This window comes from Podarcis pityusensis (genome assembly GCF_964106645.2).
Source record: "Podarcis pityusensis genome assembly, chromosome: 2".
Taxonomy (NCBI): domain Eukaryota; kingdom Metazoa; phylum Chordata; class Lepidosauria; order Squamata; family Lacertidae; genus Podarcis; species Podarcis pityusensis.
This window is the reverse complement of record NC_138029.1, coordinates 71,753,569-71,775,619: the sequence shown is the minus strand read 5'-3', so window position 1 is coordinate 71,775,619 and position 22,051 is coordinate 71,753,569. Positions and strand designations below refer to the sequence as shown.

The following is a 22,051-nucleotide window of genomic DNA, read 5'->3' as shown; positions in this document are numbered from 1 at the left end:
TGCACCAACCCTAAAGTGCTTAATTACTGTGATTTCCAAAATAGTGCTTTAAGGACAAACACAATAGGTTTTTTGGGGGGTGGGGATCCTTCAAGAGCAACATGCTGCTCCTTCAAGAGCTTTGTACCTGTGGAGGTTATTTCACAGATCATAATTTGGAACTGGTGCAAGGAAGTAGCTATGACTGCCATTCCACACATACTTACTTGGGAGTAAGTCCCATTGTATTGGATGCAGTTTACCTCTGTATAAACCTGCAGCAGATTGAACTGAAAAGTTGTGTGAACTGTGATTATGGAAGTTGTAAGGACTACCAAGGTTGCGTTAACTGAACTAAATTTATTTATTTACAGTGGTGCCTCGCAAGACGAAATTAATTCGTTCTGCGAGTTTTTTCGTCTTGCGAATTTTTCGTCTTGCGAAGCACGGTTTCCCATAGGAATGCACTGAAAATCAATTAATGCGTTCATATGGTCAAAAAAAGTCCAAACCAAGCCAAATTTGGTACAAAAAGAGTTTATTAAGTGCTCGCTCTTTAAAGTCACACATACTGTTCTTGGGCTCCATGGCAGCACAGCTCCTACCTTCGCAACCCCCCCAAAAAAAAAAAATCAGTGCTTCACATCCAAAAATTCAAAAGCACCAAACCTCCCAGAAAACACACAAGCTTCCAGATTCTTGCAAACCCCTCCCCAACACCAAGTCCTTGAATTCCAAACACCCCAACCCAAAATCCAAAAACCCCCAAAAAAGTTTTAAAAGTTTAACTTACCAAATGGCTGCAAAAGAAGTTTTGGAAAAGCTTCAAAAATCACCAAAGTCTTCAAAAACCTCAAAAAAGGCTACCACACCGCATGCTATGAGTTGCTCCTCGAAGTCAAGTCGCAACTGCACCTCTTCAAGCAATGCACCCTGGGTATTAACGGTTTTAAGAAAAAGGAAACAAACTTGCAAGACGTTTTCGTTTTCCGTCTTGCGAAGCAAGCCCATAGGGAAATTCGTCTTGCGAAGCAACTCAAAAAACCGAAAAACTCTTTTGTCTTGCGAGGCATTCGTCTTGCGAGGTACCACTGTATTGCATTTATATCACACCTTTTCCCCCAAGGAGCTTAAGGTGCTATACATGGTTCTTGTCATTTAATCACAACAACCCTGTGAGGTTGAGAACCCAAGGTTGGCCAGTGAGCTTCATGACTGAGTGGAGTTTTGAACCATGGTCTTCCAGGTCCTTGTCCAGAACTCAAACCACTACAGTACACTGGCTGAATGTGAACATTCTGATTTAGAGATCTTAATGCATACAGCTCAAAGCCCTTCAACTTATTTTTGTAGCAGACTCGATCATACATGCTTCTCTAGGAGTAAATCTGAATGAACACAGGAGAATTCAGTTCTAAGTAATGTGGCAGCATGGCTGTGATCACAAACATATTTATTTGGGCATAAAACCCAGCGAGACTTCTAAAAAAACATGCCACATGTTTGTTATGGCTTTTTTTCCTCCTTAACATTTAAGAATGTGATGTAACTGAATAAAAACATTACAACAGAACATTTTACAGGATTTAATAGTTTGAAACAGGACTTCCTCTCCATTTCCCCATCTTCATCATGAGATTAATAGTGTCAGCTGACCTTACGAGGCTGTCATAAGGATTCAAGATAGAATGCATGTAGAGTGCTTTGAACTAAGTGATACTTAAATCACTCCTATTTTTATCATCAAACACAGACACCAAGGTTTCCTATGTTGAGAGAAAGCTTAAATCTTCACAGATTTTCACATCTAGGCAGATGTGCATCAACCAGAAGTCTCTTCCATTTTCTGTGGAGATCGTATTTTGTCCACTGAAACACCGTAACTGCAGAGTTTGGAACTACATTCCCCAAGATGCACTGGGACTTGTGGCCCAGAAAGTGACCTTTGAAAGGAAAAGTAGGTAGTGCACTGTACCTTCCTGGCTATAGCTGGCGAGGGCAGACTCAGCTGGCTAGACTGGGAAGCATGCCTGTGACTGTGTAGCATCAGAGTCCCCAGAGGAGATAGCAGCATGCAGAACCCCCTCTCCTCTTCCCCTGGAGGCTCACGCTCTTCCCTTTCTGCTTAGACATCACCGGCAAGGCAGCTGCAGAAGCAGACACTCACTGGCGCTTTCCACTCCTCCGCAGGCTGTTCCTGTCAAAGCTGTAAGTATCCTTTGTGTGCTGCTAGACCAAACAGGAAGGCACATACAGGGGCTGGGCCTGTGGATTTCTTTCTTCAGCCTTGCATATATTCCACGTTATTTGAGCAACATAAATGGCCCGCTGTGGAATCGGGGAAACTGAAATTCTTCCAAACTGGATTTTGTACAAATCCGTCTGCTGTACTACCAAAGCCAACGACGATAAGGTTCCTCAGGAAACCAGAAGCAAAGAAACCAGAGTGGTTTGGGATCACACTGTGCTCCCTAGGAGATTCTTCTCCAACAGAGAGAGAGAGCCCAGGAGGAAATGTAGCAAAAGTAAAAGTCAGGGACATTTCTTGAGAAGGGCTGGCTATGTCCCCACTACTTAAATTGTGTGCTGGTGCTCTCAGGGTGGCTTAGAAGTTGTACAAAAGCATAAATAATTATTTGATTTAGAGCAATGTGCTGGACTGAATGTCTGTCTGCAGAACAATTAACTCTACCAAGTAGCAGCAGGTCAAACTTGTGGCCTTGTGTGCCTCCTCATCCTAGAGCAAAAGGCTGTAATACTGATATCAAAATGCCTATGTTACACTTTACAGCTGCAAAAGCACTTTATAACCATTATCATGCTGATACCTTTTATTGTTATAAATGGCCATTATTGTCATTGCATAGGGAAACGACTGAGCCTAAAAGAAGAGTAGCTTGTCCAAGTCCACACACTCAGTCTGTACTCTGTAGCAGTGTGAGAAACTCTGATATATATGCTCAGCACCAAATGGCTCCTTAAACCAGGGTTACAGTTGCCCAAACGGAATGCCTAGTTGCCATTTTGGGACCAGGCGGCTCAAAAGTTGTATTTTTCAATACAGTGGTACCTCAGGTTACACACACTTCAGGTTACAGATTCCGCTAACCCAGAAATAGTGCTTCAGGTTAAGAACTTTGCTTCAGGATGAGAACAGAAATCGTGCTCCGGCGGTGCAGTGGCAGCAGGAGGCCCCATTAGCTAAAGTGGTGCTTCAGGTTACGAACAGTTTCAGGTTAAGAACGGACCTCCGGAACGAATTAAGTACTTAACCTGAGGTATCACTGTACGACTTTTTGGTTCCTGTAATTCATTCCAATTGTGCAGATAAAATATCATGGATCGAATTCTACAGGATGTGTTGCCAGTGTGTGAAAACAAACCAGGTCCAAGGATCCCCAGGCATGCACCTCCAGATGGCAAAGACATCAGGCTCCATCCTGGCCCCTGGGCATCTTCACTTGATCGCAAGTGACCTATAGCCAGGTGCAAAATGCACCTGGCAGATTTCGAACGCTGCTCTGTAGCAATGGTAAGAACAGAACTCAGGTCTCCCAGGTCTTTGTGGGTGTATGGCAGCTCTCCCAGGAAAAAGTAAAGCCAGTGTGGTGTAGTTGGAGTGTCAGACTAGAACCAGGGAGGTCCAGTTTAAACCACAAACTCACTGGGTTTGTGAGTTCAGCCACAGTCAACCACATACTCACTGGGTGACCTTGGGCCAGTCACCATCTCTCAGCTTAACCAACCTCCCAGGGTAGTGATGAGGATTAAAGAGGAGAGAATATCATGTGTGCTGCACTGAGAACCTTGGGAGGCAAAATGGAATAAAATTGGGTGTGTGTCTTAGCTTGCCCAGGTTGATAACAAAATCTGGATGGATGGGCAGGTTCTCACCACCACCCCAAGTCTGGCCAGTTGGGGACCATTTACTTTGTGCTACATAGGACAGTGAGTTTCTTTTATGTGAAGAGAAAAAGTTTGATGTAGCTGGGGATACAATTTGGGGTGACCCAAACGTCTTGGAATAGAGACAGGGATTGTTTCCTCTCATCTCTGTCCTGTTGAAATAAACATTTTGGTAATTTCTAAATAAGGAGTTAGTTGGCCTGATAAATTGTTAGGGCTTGATTAATTACAGTTTATAGAATCTCAAACTTGCAAGCTCTTCAAGGTTGTTAAGGAATAATCATAAGCTACAATTATCTTAATTAGTGGTCTCCTGAAGATACTTCAGCTCATCAGTAAATTTTATTGTTTGGTTGTATGTTTTTATATTGTAAATTGCTGTGATCTTTATGTGTATCTTTATGATACAGTGGTATATAAATATTTTTATAAATAAATAAATTAAGCTGCAGGCCGTCCAAAACCACCCTCTGAAGGGTGTGTCGTGGGACCTAATTGCAGAATGTAGGTAAAACACACCTAGGGACATTGGAGAAATTCCTAGCTCCTGGTATCTCTTCACTATGCTTCTTGCAAATCATCCAGTTATTGTATGGAATAATACTTCCTCTCTAAAAAGAGACAAACATCTGTCATATGATTTATCTGATAGACCAGAGGGGAACCTCTGACCTCTGGATGATGTTGCACTCCATCTCCCAACAGCCATCGCTAGCATGGTTAATAGCCAGGGTTGATGGGAGTCCCTGGTTCTGCTTTTTCTTTTTCTTTTTTCTTTTTTTTGTAAGAATGGAGTTCTCTTGTCTAATACAGGAATAGGGAACCAGATGTTGCTAACCTATGTCTTGTTCCCTATTCCTGTGTTAAACCACAAAAGCCCAATTTCTAACAAAAAATGCAGAACCTGTGACTTTTCCACCGTACTAATACATGCAGATTAAGTATGTATTCTGAACCAAACACCTATTAAATAGTTGCTCTTTTCATTTGCTGAATTTTGTGTTGCTCTGTTTTGCCAAGAATTTTTTTAATGTAGCTACAGTGGTACCTCGGGTTACATACGTTTCAGGGTACATACATTTCAGGTTACACACTCTGCTAACCCAGAAATAGTGCTTCAGGTTAAGAACTTTGCTTCAGGATAAGAACAGAAATTGGACTCTGGCGGCGCGGCAGCAGCAGGAGGCCCCATTAGCTAAAGTGGTCTTCAGGTTAAGAACAGTTTCAGGTTAAGAACGGACCTCCGGAACGAATTAAGTATGTAACCAGAGGTACCACTGTATTTGTTTTTAATATATATTGTGTATATTATTTTATCTTTCTCTGTATGTCATTTCATATATTAAACCTTGATAGATTTTAGTAAAATTCATGCTTAAATTTTCATTGTATTTTACTCAAATTCTTTAATATGTTATCTTTCATTAAAGCCTATTAGTATTTAAGCTAGTTGTATTTTGGTTTTTGTTGTTTAGCAGTGTTTCCTCGGGCCAAGCATCATTTCAAAGTGTACAGCTGGCTATGCGCCATTGGTTTTCAGACCTAGAATTCTGAAACAGCATGCAGTCCAAACCTTTGCATGTTTATTCAGAAGTAGATTCTACTGAAATCGCTGGGTCTTACTTCCAAATATATGCATAGGATTGCACAAATTTGTGCTGAAAATTTACATTGCTACACAAGGGGAAAAAACAAACCCGTCACAAAAGCAGGTGGGGTAATGGCTCAAGTCAGTTAACCATTGTTCCAGGAAGATGGATGAGAGAGCAGGAGAAAGGCACAAGGTGGTAAGGAAACAGACCAGCTTAACTCATACCAACAGTCAAGTACAAAGTTAGCTCTGGATTTCCATTTCTACCTATTTTTTAATCTTGCTTAGTGGGAATTTCCCCCCTCTTTTAAAAGCAATGCAGTTGAAATTAAATTCAGTTCAGCACTGATCTATAATAACTTTATTTATTTTGTTAACCACTTGCAGATCCTGTGCACCTTGACTCAGAAATAATTTCCACTGTGTTCATTGGGATTAACACCCAGAAAAAGTGTGTCAGATGGTAGCATGAGTTCATTCAAGCTGTAATCCTATAATAATAATAATTTATTATTTATACCCCATCCATCTGGCTGGGTTTCCCCAGCCAATCCTATACTTGCTTACCTAGGAGTAAGAACTATTGAACTCTGTATCACTTATCTCAGAGTACATAGGTTAAGGTTGCACTGTAACAAGTTAGCTCAGCACATCCCAAAGTCTTGTGGTAGATGACAGTAATTGAAAATAAGTACCGGTAACTACAAAGGACCTATGTTAAAATAAAATAAACACCCTGCTGCCAACCAACTTAACATAAACACTCATCTTCATACACAGCACTTATTTTACATCGTCAGAAGGTGAAAATTCCCCAGTGTGTAGAATTTTTCAACATGCTATGGATAGCAAGGTATCTGGGATGGAACGAAAAAGGGTGTTCAGTGCTACCGGCTCTTACCATTTAATTTATTTCATTATGTGCCTAGATGTTTGAAGACTAAAAGCATGCAGCTTGTAACCAATTCTGCTTTAACTGAAATAATCAGAATGTCTTTCCCACTCTGTGTGCGCCGTCAAAAGTTTGAAAATATGGAAGTCGTGTGCTTTAATAGCCGTGAAACCTAAAGGCAAATGAAAGAACCCACTTTCATTTGCTTTTCAGTCTTTTTGTGATTTGTCCACCTAATCTCATAAGGATTTGACTCCTCCGTTATCATTTGATTTTAACAACCACAGGCAAACACCGATGGGACATGGTTGACATTTAACCAATCAATATGAAAAAGACACATTTTTATTGAGCCGGTGTTAACATGAGGAGTCTCTTGCAGAAGCAGACTGTTCATTAGTGAGGAGAGATATATCGCTGAGTACATTACCAAACCCTCCTGCGCTTCACGGTTTCAAATAGAAACATTATTCTGTACATATGATACTTTAATTGTCCTGTGAATAAGGACCACTGCCCCTGCTTCCTGTTCGATTGTTACACATTGCAGGAAAAGACTGACCATTTTACTGTGGGATCAACAGATCTAGCCATCCCTACCAAACATTTGAATCATGTGGTATTAGTGCCGTTGCTGTTGAAACACCTGTCCCCACTGCTTGCTGGCCAGAGCCATACTTCCTGGTCTTGAGAGCATTGTTGAGTTCAAATATCTGCTTAGCCATGGATTCAGAGGGTGGTTTTTGGGCAAGCCGCTGTATCTTAGCCTCCCTTCTCCATTTGTAAAGTGAAAATGATAGTAACTTTTCTCATAGGGAGGTGTTGAGAAAAAACAAACGCTGCACTATGCAGTTAGAAAATGCTCACTCTATATGGGATAACTATGGCGTAATTAAACCTGAAGCATTTCCAGGCTGACTTCCTGTTTCATATAAATCCAATGCTATGGAGGTGCTCCAGTGCACTTGTTTTGTCACTCAGGTTAGGTAACTGCATAAGATCTGCACTGCTTTGGGGAATAAAAGCTAGCACGTCTTTTTTTGTTTGCTTGTTTGCAGGTCCCCACAAGCTTCCAAGGGATGGCTGCTGATGTTCACAAGAAGGATGGAGATGTGCCCAATGGCTCATTGGTCCCATGCGACAGAAAGCAGGCTGAGAGGTCAGAGAGTCCTACCCCAGGTCTCACGCAGGGAACAGAACCAGGTAGGTGTGGGCAGAGCAATTCAGGGGGGGGGGGCTGGGGATGGCGAAGCAAAGAAAGAGGGACCACCCAATCCAATCTTTGCCAGGCAGTTGGGGCTGTTCTCTGTTCCACTCCCCTTTATTTGGGGGGCCAGTGTTTTAGAGCTTTCCCCTACCACGACATCTGTTTTTGTCAGTTCCACAGTTGGCACACTTACAGCGGAGTGGCAATGCAAAAGGGTGCTGTGTTTAATCTACAATTTTCTTTGTGCACCGCTTATACTGTGTTCCCCCTGGTATTTCCTATGCACTCACTGCCTTTGCAGTACTGGTTACAGATAGGTAGCCGTGTTGGTCTGCCATAGTCAAAATAAAAAAAATCCTTCCAGTAGCACCTTTAAGACCAACTAAGTTAGTTCTTGGTATGAGCTTTCGTGTGCAAGCACACTTCTTCAGATACACGTATCTGAAGAAGTGTGCTTGCACACGAAAGCTCATACCAAGAACTAACTTAGTTGGTCTTAAAGGTGCTACTGGAAGGATTTTTTTTATTTTGCAGTACTGGGTTTTTAATCTGTGTTCACATGAAATTATTCAAATGCATGTTATCCTGTACTTGGTTATAAAATACTACTCTTCGATGCATTGTTTCTCAAGCTTCACACCTCTTGCGAATACCTATTCCGCTCCCTGGTGTGAACAGAAACAAATTGACACTAAGGAAGCTGTGCTGATGTGAACAGCTAGGAAGGCAAGAGGTGTGAAATGCACCAGGGGAAAAATCAACATCACTATGCTCTAATCTAAGGGATGGGTAGGCAAACTAAGACCTGGGGGCTGGATCCGGCCCAATCGCATTCTAAATCCGGCCTGCAGATGGTCCGGGAATCAGCGTGTTTTTACATGAGTAGAATGTGTCCTTTTATTTAAAATGTACATCTGGGATATTTGTGGGGCATAGGAATTCGTTCATTTCCCCCCACCCCAGAAAAATATAGTCTGCCCCCCCACAAGGTCTGAGGGACAGTGGACCGGCCCACGGCTGAAAAGGTTTGCTGACCCCTGTAGTCTAAGGGGGTAATGGGAACACACCCTTAGAGACCTCTTTGATTAAGTGGTTTATAAGTCTCCTACTTTTTAAGCTGAGCCGGAATTTGGTTTAAAATTGGAAATTCGTATTCAAATCTATTTTCAATCAAGTATACATCATATACACAAAAACATTTTTTCTGTGATTTGGACTCTTCACTGCCTGCTGATCTTTCCACCCCACTTCCCAAAATTGTTATGAACTTATAGTCAGGCACCATTATCTGATCAACTCTGTGGACTGACAAAAAAAAATCTCCAGCCAACAGCGCTCATCTGAGGCTGGCATAAACACAGACTGTGTCATACTGACAAAACCAGAAGCTGTTGACCTGTTCCTTAGGCATATTCCCTTGATCAAAACAAGGAGAGGACACAAAACAGAGCTAACTAAATTCTGCACTGCTGGAAAGCAAGAGGTAATCCAGAACAGTTGTTGTCATTCGTCTGTCTCGAGAGAAGAGGCACCACTGGGGGTAAAGTGAAACCGTTGTTGAGTTACAGTGCCTACAGTGACTGTGGAGACCAATATGGGAGAGACATGTTTTGTTGCAGCTGGGACAGATGAAAGCATCTGGTTTTGCTGTTACAGATGCACCAAGGTGTTTCTTCTGTCTGCACAGAACAGGATATAGACCAATAGACCTGTTGCAGGTTCAACATGGCTGTATGGTGAGAATAAACCTGTCTGAGGTCAGCTTTGTAATCAACAAGTAGCCAATCCCAAGCATGCTTACTTCGTAATGTAAATTCCACTTATTGATGGGACTTACTCCAAGAAAGTGCTCCTAGGAGTACATCTTTAACCTGCATGTACTTTTCAGCTGCTTGTGGAGAATTGTTTTCTCATTTCTTTCTTTGTAAAACTACTACAAAAGGCTCAGTGAAGCAGTTCCTTTGTGATAGATAGTGAATGTACCTAAAGAATGCACATGCTCTGCTTTAGTATGGAAGATAATGAATATCAGATACTTAGATGGGAGTCAAAGGGTTTCGGGTACAAGGACCTCAATTTCCTGCTATCCCGCAGTGCAGTTACCACATCAAAATGTTAAAATGAAAGGCCCTGTGTGTTCTAAAGAAAGCTATAGAATTGGAGTGCTTTCTAAGGAGGAGCATTTATTATGGATTAGGAAGCATGCATGCTATTTAATCAAAGAATATTTCCTTACAGCATGGCACAACCATTGCAATCTGCGGTTTTCAGCTTGTAACCCACTAGATGAGGAGCACAGGAACAAAAACTCTGGCATAAGGTTAAGTAAAATGTTGGGAGATTTTTGCCATCGTATGTGTCTTGTGGGCATTTATGAGTTTTCCTACTCACTCTTTGATGATGCCATTGTCGTAGCTTTTTATCTGCTCCTTCCAGGGAGTAACTCAGTATTTGTTCTGGCATTGCTTACAAGGGGCAGGCCAGGAGGGAGCCATGTTTGTTCATGCCAAGTCCTATGAAGACCTGACCAGCACCGAGAATCAGGATGCGACTCCCCAGAGCCCGGAGGAAAGCGAAGAGCTCCAAGGTGAGCAGGCAAAGATGGAGGAGATCAGCAAGGATTTCAGTGAACTGAGCACCCAGCTTACTGGCATAGCCCTGGATTTGGAGGAAGAGATAAGGCACAGCAAAGAAGACAAGTTGGAGCTCTCGCCACAGGCCTCGCGCCGAGACTCTGTGCTGTCTGGGAAGGAGGAGGAAGACGTGGCCATGGATGCCTGGCGCATGCACCAGAAGCATGTCTTTGTTCTGAGTGAGGCAGGCAAGCCGGTGTATTCCCGCTATGGGTCTGAAGAGGCACTGTCCAGCACCATGGGGGTGATGATGGCTCTGGTGTCCTTCCTTGAAGCACAGAAGAATTCCATCAGGTCTATTCATGCAGGTACTTAGGAGTCACACTGACAGGGTTTCTTCCCAAGAGACCGCTATCTTACCATTTTTCATTTGGCCTCCCAATTGGAAAAGAACCTGAGAAACAGGAGCAAGGAGTGCGAATGATCTTTCCCCAGGATAGCCCCCTGCCAGAGTGGCATGGGGACATGTTTCCATTATGCTCCTTTCTAACCCAGCAGCTTTAGGAAATATTAGATGTCATCGAATATCCAATTGACAGTCCCAACTTGTACACAGAATAATCAGAAGAGAACAATATGCCCTTTTCACATTCCGTTTAGAAAATGCTTCAAAACTAAGCCAGAGAAGGAAGCTATAGATTTCTTTGAAAGGCACGTCTCAAGCCAAAGTGTAGTAAAAATGATTATCTAAATCAATGTTTGGTCAAGAAAGCCTTTCCAGACTGCTAGCTATAGATGTTGATAACCATGTTGACAGTGCTGCAGTCTCTGGGATGGGAATCTACATGTAGATACCAGTCAAAGGCAATATTCTATAAGTAAAGGTAAAGGGACCCCTGACTATTAGGTCCAGTCATGGATGACTCTGGGGTTGCACTGCTCCTCTCACTTTACTGGCCGAGGGAGCCGGCGTTTGTCCGCAGACAGCTTCCAGGTCATGTGGCCAGCATGACTAAGCCGCTTCTGGTGAACCAGAGCAGCACACAGAAACGCTGTTTACCTTCCCGCTGGAGCAGTACCTATTTATCTACTTGCATTTGACGTGCTTTCGTGTGTTTTTTTTAAATAATATTTATTGCTTTTAATAGTTACAAAAAGGTAGAAAAAAGAGAGAAAAAAGAAAAAAGAAAGAGAAAAACAATGCAATATATAAACAATACAAACCCACCCTAAACCCATTGAACTAAACACATGAACAAAGCAAGACAAAAACAATTTAAAAACATCCCTCCTTTTCCATACTCTGTCCTTCATTCCCTTGTTTCTTCGACTTCCTCACACCTCCCTTCTTGTATCCCGCTTCTAGTACTTGTTTCAGCAAATCCTTTCCATCTTTATTTTCTGTCATATTATAAATAACATATTCTTTAACCTTATTTCCCATTAACGGTTGATTATTTATATACACCCAACTTCTTAAAGCATTTCTGCTAGATCCATAAAATATCATTTCTGCTAGATCCATAAAATAGCATTTGACGTCCTTTCGGACTGCTGGGTTGGCAGGAACAGGGACTGAGCAATGGTAGCTCACCCTGTCACAGGGATTCGAACTGCTGACCCTCTGATCGGCAAGCCCTAGGCTCAGTGGTTTAGACCACAGTGCCACCCGCGTCCCTATTCTATAAGTATGCTTCCTTAAATCCTGACAATCACTGCCCTAATCATTAGCAATTAACTTAGATGCTATCCCTGCCTTCTTTCATTGTTTTCTTACCCCTAATTCTCATTGAGCAGGGAAACCCACGCTTGGACCATATCATTTTAAATTGCTGATGGGGATCACAAAAAATCCATGCATGTTAAATACACACGCTCACACACGCACACACACACCAGAGAGAAGGGTAGGTTAGAACCCTTCTCCATGACATCTAGGGTTTTTCTTTTACGTATGGGAACTTCTTTTAGTAGAGTAGCTGTCAGTCACACGAACCCTCACCTGCAATCTGAAGTAGTAGAGCTTAGATACAAATTGACCAACCTGGTGAGAAGTAGATATTTAAGAATGGGAAGCCACTCTATGAAGTTAAAATCTGACCCCCTGGTAAAGATGGTTTCCTTATGCCATAGCAAGGCAACCTTGCTAACTGCATACACAATAGAGTTCTGTATTTCCTATTCTTTGTTAGGTTTTAAACACTGGGTTTCCAGGAGAGTGTAGGCTTTTTATCACACTGTTGCAAGGAAATTTGCTTTGTAAGGAAATTGATTTTCTTCCCACCATCTATAATAACGTTAGGGAACTAGGTCTGGCCAATGGGCTGGAGTCTTCCTTGCCCCACTTGACATGGGCCAACTTTGATAGGCGGGTGGGACTTCTCACCTGTCAATCATCTGACATCATTATGGCATCAGGTGACAACTTGAAAGGGGCTTGCTGCAGACTGTGGTATAGGTGGGAGTGGCTTGTGGAAAACAGACTCCAAGACCAAATGCAGGCCAGGGATTCCCCCACAAGTGATCTATGGATTCAGAGGAGTTGCCTCAAAAGAACCATAGCTGCTTTGTGCTCAGGACTTCCCACTGTGCTCTAAAGAAACTGATGTGCTTCTTCTCGCTTTCTCCCTCCCCATCCTTGCCTTCTTGGCAGATGGGTACAAGGTGGTGTTTGTGCGCAGGAGCCCCCTGGTGCTGGTTGCTGTGGCTCAGACACGGCAGTCAGAACAAGAAATTGCTCAGGAGCTTCTTTATATCTACTACCAGATCCTTAGTCTCTTGACGTGGACCCAGCTCAGCCGTATCTTCCAGCAGAAGCAGAACTATGACCTGAGGAGACTGCTGGCAGGCTCCGAGCGCATCACGGACAACTTGCTAGACCTGATGGCGAGGGACCCGAGCTTTCTGATGGGGGCTGCACGTTGCCTCCCTATGGCTGCTGGAGTCAGGGATGCCGTGAGCTCCTGCCTCCAGCAAGCCAAAGCTAAAAGCCTGGTCTTCTCCATCCTCTTATCCAAGAACCAGCTGGTATCTCTGGTGAGAAAAAAGGACCAGTTCCTGCATCCGATTGACCTTCACCTACTCTTCAACCTCATCAGTTCATCCTCCTCATTTAGAGAAGGAGAAGCCTGGACTCCCATCTGCCTGCCCAAGTTCAACTCCAGCGGTTTCTTCCATGCTCACATTTCCTACTTGGCGCAGGACACAGATTTGTGTCTCCTTCTGATCTCCACTGACCGTGAGGACTTCTTCACAGCGTCTGACTGCAAGCGCAGGTTCCAGGAACGGCTGAAGAAGCGCGGTGTTTATCATGCCCTTGTGGAGGCGCTGTGCACTCCTTTCTACACTGTCTCCCAGGTGGGAATCCCAGACCTCCGACACTTCATCTACAAATCGAAGAGCTCAGGACTCTTCACCAGGTGAGAATCTGTTCTGGGCCGCATCTTTCTTTCAGTTCATAAATATTATCTGATGCTTTGCTAAGTGGCAAGGGTGGGTGGGATTTATCTATTAATTTAAAAGCATTTCTAAATGACTTAAGTGTTAAAAGATATCTAAGTGGTATATGAAATGCGACATAGAAACAATAGGACAGAATCGTAAAAACAGAGTTGTAGGCAATGTTAGTCATTCACAGAGTAGACCCATTGAAATTAATGGACAGACTAACTCAAAGTTACTCAAAGATACAACCCAGAGATACAGAATAAAAAAAATCCCCAGTATTACAAAAACAGGAATTCAGCACAGGGCCCGATTTTATGGGTCAGGGAAAGTGCCTATTTTGTATTGTTTTAATTTTGCTTTAAATATACTTGCTGTTTGGGAGGGTTTGCTGGTTTTGTGCCTTAAAGATGATTGTGTAGAAGGTGATCAAAAAAATTAATGATGATAATAATAATAATAATATTCAAGGGCAGGTGGTCTTTCAGGTAACCTTGTTCTGATTGGTCCACCCTTCTCTGTGGCACAGTAGTCAATACCAGTCAGGATGGCCTCCATGTTTAGCTTTGGGGCACCAAGCTACTGCAGAGCTCATAGGATGCATAACATATCGCTGCGACACTGCATGGCTTACTGGTTTTACCTCTAGAATCAAAAGTGAGTCCAGACTTTGAACTGCAAGAATTCTGTTTCAGTGACAGCTCATCTGATAACCAGGAATGCATTTAGCTAGTTCCTTAGCACTGGCTTTTGCCCCAGATCTTTTTCTTTCTGAACTTGTTTCTGAATTTCTGAATAGTTTTCCTTTTGTCCTATGAAAAGAAGTTATTCTGCTGTAGTCCATTTTCATTTCCATTCATGACGAGAGGTTTAACCAAGGGGAAATTTCTTTTTCCAGCCCAGAGATTGATGCTCCCTACATCACTGAAGAGGAAAAAGAGAGACTTCTGGGATTGTATCAGTACTTACACAGCCGGGCCCATAATTCTTCCCGTCCTTTGAGCTACATCTATTACACTGGATCTAATGAAAATCTCCTGGCTTGGGTAAGTTACACCTCAGCGGCAGTTGCTAGAAAAATCACAGTAAAAACAAAACTTGGGGCTGTAACTGGATGCACTAGCTTATTATCTGGGTTCACCAATTTAGAATTACAAGATCAGAAATGGATGCTAGCTTGTATTGCAACAAATGCTTTGTTTTTTGTACATTTGCTCTTTGCGGGTGTGTCCTCTGGGTACATTTCCCAATGTCCATTAACTTAATCTTTAAAAATTGCATGGTAAGTGTGGTGGTTAAAAGAGCATGCAAGGTTTAAAGCAGCAAATAATTCTTCATCAGATTTCTTCTCATTTCTTATTAACATCCTCTCTCACCAACAACATCTGAACCAGTGAAAAATACCAAAACCTCAATCTTGGCAACCACCACGGCAACAATTCTTCTTCTAGAGGAGTGGGCTTGCACTGTTGGCATGTTGTAACGGAGCTTTAACATTTCCTTTCTTCAGGTAACTAGTGCCTTTGAGCTCTACGTATGCTTCAGCCCCCTGGGAACCAAAGCAGCAGCTGTCAGCGCTGTCAACAAACTTATGAGGTGGATCCGCAAGGAAGAAGACCGGCTCTTTATATTAACACCCCAGACTTACTGACTGCTGCGGCCTGTGTCGTCTGCCTGGGGTTCCTCAGTGCCGGTGAATGCAAAGGTCCTCTTGCCTCTGGGGAGACTAGACCCTCTCTCAGAGATTCCCTCCCCAACCAGAAATGGGAGGAGGAGAAAAGGTGGGTCTGAGGAGAACAGAGTTTTGTGCCTACAGGGAGCATCTGGGAAGGAGACTTGCATTTCAGTTTGTCCTACATTTTAAACATTAACCCTACTGCGTCTGGAACTGAAACATGGATCCTCCTGGCCTTCATCCATGTGATTGCTACCCAAGATGCTCTTCATCCCAAACATAGAATGTAATTTCTGCCACTTTTTTTCTTTTAGATTGTCTTAAACCAAATCTTGTCCACATCTCCAGAGTGTGTTTTCCCCTCCTCTCCTAACTAGCTTCTGTTGGGAGACGTTCAGGCAATTGTTTTCCTGTATTGTTGGCCAAGCCAAATTCATCAAGGAGTCCAGTGTACTTCATTGCCCATGGCTTCCCTAATCTTTAATGACTTCCCAAATGTCCTCTGTGTCCAACTTGCGCCACTCTTGCCTTGCACCTTGTGATGGGACGATGAGCTGCTTGTGTGTAAAATCCTAGTCCCTCAGAGTTTGGTCAAGTTTGCAAACCTCTGTCTGTAACGGAGCCCCTTAAACATGGCTCCGTCAGTCGCTGGCAGATTCCGACAGTGGTTGCTTTCGGAATCGCTTCCAACATAAAAGCTCCTTAACGGAAACACGTCTTCTGGACTCTCTGCGTGACAGTTTCCGGCGAGGAGTGGGTGTCCCTACAGGAGGTCCTGAAACCTCCCCACTGTTTTCGCTGGAAGTGTCTCTGAGCCATCCCTCCAGCTCCCTTTCCCTCAGCTCAGCTCCTCTCCCCCTACTGGTTCCCTCTTCAGCTGCTGAGTCTCTCCCAACCTGTGTGAGCCCTTTCACTTCCCTTCCTTCCGATGGCAGTTCCCTGACATCCACCTCCCCTCCAGGGCCCCCTTCATCCCCTCTCGCCCCCTCCTCTACGGGCGGTGAGGAGGCAAAACCCCGGAATGAACTTCCTTCATCTTCCGATGTCCCGAACACTTCTCTCCACCTGTTGCGGTTCCTGGTCTCGAAGTACTCCTCCTCCTCAGAGTCCATCTCCCCTTCCCCTTCCGATTCCGAGAATCCTTCCAACTCCTCCTCCTCATCGGTGGTCCCAAAGTATTCCCTCCGGAACCTCTCCACAGGCTGAGGTTTCCTTGGGAACCTTTGATGGAACGTTTCTATCAATACCTCGTCATTGATATCTTCTGCCATTACCCAAGTGTTTTCTGACTCCGGTTCTCCTTCCCACGCTACCAAATACTCCACCTGATCCCCCTTCCATCTGGCGTCGAGGATTTCTGCCACATGGCTGCTGCATTCCCTTTCTTCTATGACCGGTCCCCGAGTGGCCATCCCTTCTCGTCCCCCCTCATACGGTGACAGTAACGACCTGTGAAATACTGGGTGCAGTTTCATGTGGTTGGGTAACCGGAGCCTGAAAGCCACTGGGTTGACCTGTTGAATGACCTCAAAGGGACCCAATCTCCTGGGTCTTAATTTCTTACAACCTCCTTTGAACGGCAACCCTTGGGTTGACAGCCACACCCTATCTCCCACCCTTATGGTTTCACCTTCCCTTCGGTTCTTGTCTGCCTGCCTCTTGTATTCTTCCTTCGCCCTTTCTAAGTTGAGTTGGAGCTGACGATGGATTGCTTCCATTTCTTCTACAAAATGCTCGGCTGCCGGGACACCCCATCTCTCCCCTTCTCCCCCTGGGAAAGCCCTGGGATGACACCCATAATTAGCCAAGAAGGGGCTCATCCCTGTGGACACATTCTCGGCATTGTTGTAGGCAAATTCCGCCAGCGCCAACTTTTCTACCCAGTCATTCTCTCTGTCATTGACATAACACCTCAGGTATTGCTGGAGGACCCCGTTTGCTCTTTCCGCCTGCCCGTTGGTTTCAGGGTGCCGGGCAGTCGAAAAGTTGACCTCCACCTGCAGTAAGCTCATGAGCTTCCTCCAGAACCTGGAAGTAAATTGTTTTCCTCGGTCTGAGACCACCCTCAATGGCACCCCGTGCAACCTAAAAATGTGTTCTACAAATAACTTCGCTGTCTCTTCCGCCGTGACTGCATGCGAGCAGGCTACAAAGTGGCACATCTTTGTTAGTAGGTCTACCACCACCATGATGGCTGTTTTCCCCTTGGACTTCGGCAGATCAGTCATAAAATCTATCGACACTGCCTCCCAAGGTCGTTCTGGGGTTGGTAAGGGTTCTAATAGCCCCGCCGGTGCCCGCCTCTCCCCTTTGGCTCGCTGGCATTGCTCACACCCTCTTACATACTCCCGTACATCTTCCCTCACCTTAGGCCACCAAAATTCCCTGGTGACCAACCACATGGTTTTGTGTTGTCCAAAATGCCCCGCCGTGGGGCTGTCGTGCAACTGCTTGAGTACCCTCCCCCTTAAGTCTCCTTCAGGGATATACAGTGCCCCTTTGTAATACAAAGCTCCATTTCTTTCCTCGAAACCCCCTGGTTCCTCTCCCTCACCCCTAAGACCTCTGAGCTTATTCTGGGCGTATTCATCATTCTCTGTTTCCTCTACCAGTTCTCTTTGTCCCACCAATGCCGCCCCACACACCCAGCGGTCCTCTGGAATGACATGTCTCTCTTCGGGTGCTCCCTCCCCCTCCAAATATTCAGGTTTGCGTGAGAGAGCGTCCGCCCTAATGTTCTCTGGGCCTGGCACGTAACAAATCTCAAAGTTAAATTTGGAGAACTCCTGGGCCCATCTCACTTGCCGTTGGTTGAGCACTCGTGCCGTCCTCCAATACTCTAGGTTCTTGTGGTCAGTGCACACTTGCACCTTATGTTGTGCGCCAATTAGCAGGTGCCTCCATCTCCGGAACGCCTCATGAATGGCTAGTAGTTCTCGGTCATACACCGTGTAGTTCCTCTCGGATTTGTTCAGCTTTCGCGAAAAAAAGGCACACGGTCTCCACTCTGACTCCTCCTTCCCTGGCTGCAGAAGCACCGCCCCAATCGCTCTGTCTGATGCGTCAGTTTCCACTCTCATCGGTTTTTGTAAATCCACATGCAAGAGTTGTTGTTCCGAGGCGAAGGCCCTTTTTAGTTCCTCAAATGCTCGCTCCGCCTCCTCAGTCCAAACGAACTTCTTCTTACTGCTGAGACAGTCCGTAATGGGCGCCGTCAGGTGGGCAAAGTTTCGGATGAACTTACGATAGAAGTTCCCAAATCCTAGGAACCTCTGCACATCCTTCCTTGTTCTGGGTGTTTTCCATTCCAGCACCGCCTGGACCTTGCCGGGATCCATGGCCAATCCCTTGTCTGACAGGCGATACCCCAGGAATTCCACCTCCTTGGTATGAAACTGACACTTCTCCAGTTTCACCCACAGCTGGTTGGCTTGCAGCCTGCTCAACACTTCTCTGACGTCTCTCACATGCTGCTCCTCATTCTCAGAATACACCAACACGTCGTCTAAGAAGGCCACACAATTCTTGTAAAGCAAAGGCCCCAGGACGTGGTTCATAAACGATTGAAAGCACGCGGAGCCTCCTTGTAGGCCGAAGGGCATAACTAAATATTCAAATGCCCCCAAAGGGGTGAACATGGTGGTTTTCCATTCATCCCCCTTCCTTATTCGTATCAGGTTGTACGCCCCCCTTAGGTCCAGTTTAGTAAAAATCTTTCCCTTCCTGACCCTTGTCAAAATGTCGTCAATCCTGGGCATAGGGAAAGCCACTGGTTCTGACACTGCATTTAAGGCCCTGAAGTCACACACAAGCCTCGGCTTGTTCGTGTTTTTTTTATCCACAAAAAACACTGGGCTGCCCCCCACCGCCCTGGACTCTCTGATGAACCCTCTCTTCAGGTTCTTGTCAATGAACTCTCTTAGCTCCTGCATCTCTCTGTCTGACATGGCGTACAGCTTGCCTACAGGGAGCTGTGCCCCAGGGAGTAAATTGATTTGACAGTCAAAGGGCCTATGCGGGGGTAGTTGGTCAGCTTCCCTTTCGCTGAAGACGTCGCGGAGATCTGCGTATTGTCGTGGTACCTTCACGTTCTCCGTTACTTCAGTCCCTGCTAGGGTGGCTTGGGCCCCTGCCAAACCCTTTCCCTCTTTGCAGTGTTCTAAGCAATGTGCTGAACCAAAAGAAACCACTCTCTGATGCCAGCCCACCAGCGGATCATGTAACGCTAGCCAGCTCATCCCCAATATAATGGGAGCTCCTCCCAAGGTGGCCACATTAAACGCTATCAGTTTGGTGTGCCTTGCCACCTTCATTATCATTGGGACGGTCTGCAAGCTGACTTCTCCTCCCAACAGCTCCCTGCCATCGATCGTGGTCACCTGCAGGGGGTTGCTTAAAGGGATCGTCTGTATCTGGTGTTCAGCTGCAAACTCTTTGCTCATGAAATTGCAGGAGCTGCCTGAGTCCAACAGCACCTTTATCTTTAGAGGGTGTCCGTTTGGCAGCTCTAGCGCCACTTCTATCACTAGGGCGGGTTTAGGAGGTTCTGGCGTGGGCACTTTCACTGCTCTTTGGCCTGGCTGCTGTGCCCCGACGGTGGCAGCCAGGCGTTGGCTTTTACTTGCTTCGGTATTTCTTCCTCTCTTCCCTCCACAGCTCCTACCATCCCTTGCCATTCCTTCCTCTGGGGGCAGACTCTGGCAAAGTGACCTGGCTGTTGGCAGAGATAGCATTTCCGGGCGCCTTTTCCCTCCTTCTTTCCCCCCTCACTGGGCTTTGAAACTGCGCGCGCGCGCGCTGTTCCGATTTCCATCGGCTCTGCCGGCGGGAAAGTTGGCTCTGGAATGTCTGGAATGCGGAACTCCTTCCAACGTTCCCCCTTCCCTTCCCGCCTCTCCAATGCTCTCGCCTCCTGGCGCGCTCCTATGGTCAGCGCTGATTTGGTCAGCTGGTCCATAGACTCCGCCCTGGGCGCCCGGGAAAGTTCGTCTTTCACAGCCGAAGAAAGCCCTTCTTCAAAGAGCATTTGAATGGGTTCCGCCGATAGATCCCACCCCAATTTATGGATCAACATGGTGAACTCAGTCCAGTACTCACGGACAGATCGGCTCCCCTGTTTGCAAGCCATTAACTGTCTGCGGACCACTCCCTGTTCAATATCGCTGGAAAACATCAGATCCATGGCGCGAAAGAACTTCATCGTGTCCTTTAGGACGTCACTATTCGCTGCCATCAGGGGTCTAACCCAGTCTCTCGCCCCCTTTTCAAGATGCCCAATCACGAAAGCCACTCGTGATTCCTCGTCAGGGAATTCATCAAACTGCAGATTGAGGGCATATTGCATCTCTGTCCGAAAGCCATGATAGTCTTTGGGCTCCCCCCCAAACTTCTGCACCAATCCTGGTACCTTTCTGACGAGCTGGGTGTCTTTCCCCTTTTTGTCTGCATCCTGAGCCCTCCTCTCCTCAAGCCTCGCCGTCTGCAGCGCTAGCTGGACCTCCAACACCCGGTACCTTTCTTCCAGGCTTGGACCCGCTCCAGCTCCTGCTTCTCCGGTTCCGGCTGGGTTGCTCATGATGCCTTCTCCTGCACAAGCTGCTCACGGAGACTGTCGGAATGCTGTGATGGGACGATGAGCTGCTTGTGTGTAAAATCCTAGTCCCTCAGAGTTTGGTCAAGTTTGCAAACCTCTGTCTGTAACGGAGCCCCTTAAACATGGCTCCGTCAGTCGCTGGCAGATTCCGACAGTGGTTGCTTTCGGAATCGCTTCCAACATAAAAGCTCCTTAACGGAAACACGTCTTCTGGACTCTCTGCGTGACAGTTTCCGGCGAGGAGTGGGTGTCCCTACAGGAGGTCCTGAAACCTCCCCACTGTTTTCGCTGGAAGTGTCTCTGAGCCATCCCTCCAGCTCCCTTTCCCTCAGCTCAGCTCCTCTCCCCCTACTGGTTCCCTCTTCAGCTGCTGAGTCTCTCCCAACCTGTGTGAGCCCTTTCACTTCCCTTCCTTCCGATGGCAGTTCCCTGACACACCTGAAGCAGTGGGTCATCAAAGCAGCTCGTACTGGGGAGCAGAGAGAGCATTTTATGAACAGTCTGGCTCCCTGCTGCACACTTCCCTTTGGAATTGGCTTAGGTCACTGATTCCTTCTAGTTTTTATTCAAGTTCCTAGTTGGCAAAGCTCTGATGTATCCCCATCTCTGCTATTATACTCCACATGCTGCCCACACAGACTGGGGCGTAGGAAGGGGTGTGTGGTGAGGGCGGTCCATCCCGGGTGTCATCCTAGAGGGGGTGACAAAATCCTCCCTGGGTGGATCGCTGCCGTGCCGATCACCCCCTCAGGTGAATCGCACCCCCCCCGGGTGCACGGCTTGTGTGCTGCTCTGGGTGCCCGATAGACTTTTCTTTATTATATTACTCATAATTTCAACCACAAAGGAAAGCTGCAGGTTCAAGGATAGGTGTGGATAATGCAAGACTCTTTTAATTGTTTAACAATTGTTTAGACTGATCACTTTCACACTGAGGACGTACCAGAAGAAATCAAAAGCTCACATTTTATCCATCCCAAGGACAGAATGATTTACACTGTTAGATGACAAAAAGACAAAGGTGTTTTCCACATCAAGCTTAAACCACCTTTTTCTTATATCTGTCTGCAATTATATTTTACATTCTATCCTTTCATTAATAACATTACTACAAGGTGCAAATAGGAAGAGAAAAGACAGAGATGCTTTTTTGGCCTCGTGTTATAGGAATGCTCGGAGATGATGCAGTCT

General features: G+C 45.6%; 1 protein-coding gene across 2 annotated transcripts; it reads left to right on the top strand.

Annotated features, from left to right (window-relative positions):
- Nucleotides 1–1,662: 1,662 nt before the first annotated feature.
- Nucleotides 1,663–15,610, top strand: MON1A (MON1 homolog A, secretory trafficking associated). 2 transcript variants are annotated; one of them, XM_080996446.1, is made up of 6 exons: nucleotides 1,663–2,187; nucleotides 7,427–7,571; nucleotides 10,049–10,516; nucleotides 12,802–13,567; nucleotides 14,491–14,638; nucleotides 15,103–15,610. In XM_080996446.1, the coding sequence occupies exons 2-6, from the start codon at nucleotides 7,448–7,450 to the stop codon at nucleotides 15,241–15,243; spliced, it is 1,647 nt and encodes a 548-aa protein (XP_080852572.1). In that variant the 5' UTR covers nucleotides 1,663–2,187; nucleotides 7,427–7,447; the 3' UTR covers nucleotides 15,244–15,610. The 2 variants fall into 2 exon arrangements, with proteins under 2 accessions (XP_080852572.1, XP_080852573.1); XM_080996447.1 differs by lacking the exon at nucleotides 1,663–2,187 and adding an exon at nucleotides 5,886–6,789.
- The last annotated feature ends 6,441 nt before the right edge of the window (nucleotides 15,611–22,051 follow it).

Bases quoted from the DNA above. Each gene is read 5' to 3' on its own strand.
- MON1A (XM_080996446.1), top strand. From the start codon at position 7,448: ATGGCTGCTGATGTTCACAAGAAGGATGGAGATGTGCCCAATGGCTCA. The intron at 10,517-12,801 runs GTACTTAGGAGT...CCTTCTTGGCAG, and splicing joins CATCAGGTCTATTCATGCAG to ATGGGTACAAGGTGGTGTTT. The intron at 14,639-15,102 runs GTAAGTTACACC...TCCTTTCTTCAG, and splicing joins ATGAAAATCTCCTGGCTTGG to GTAACTAGTGCCTTTGAGCT.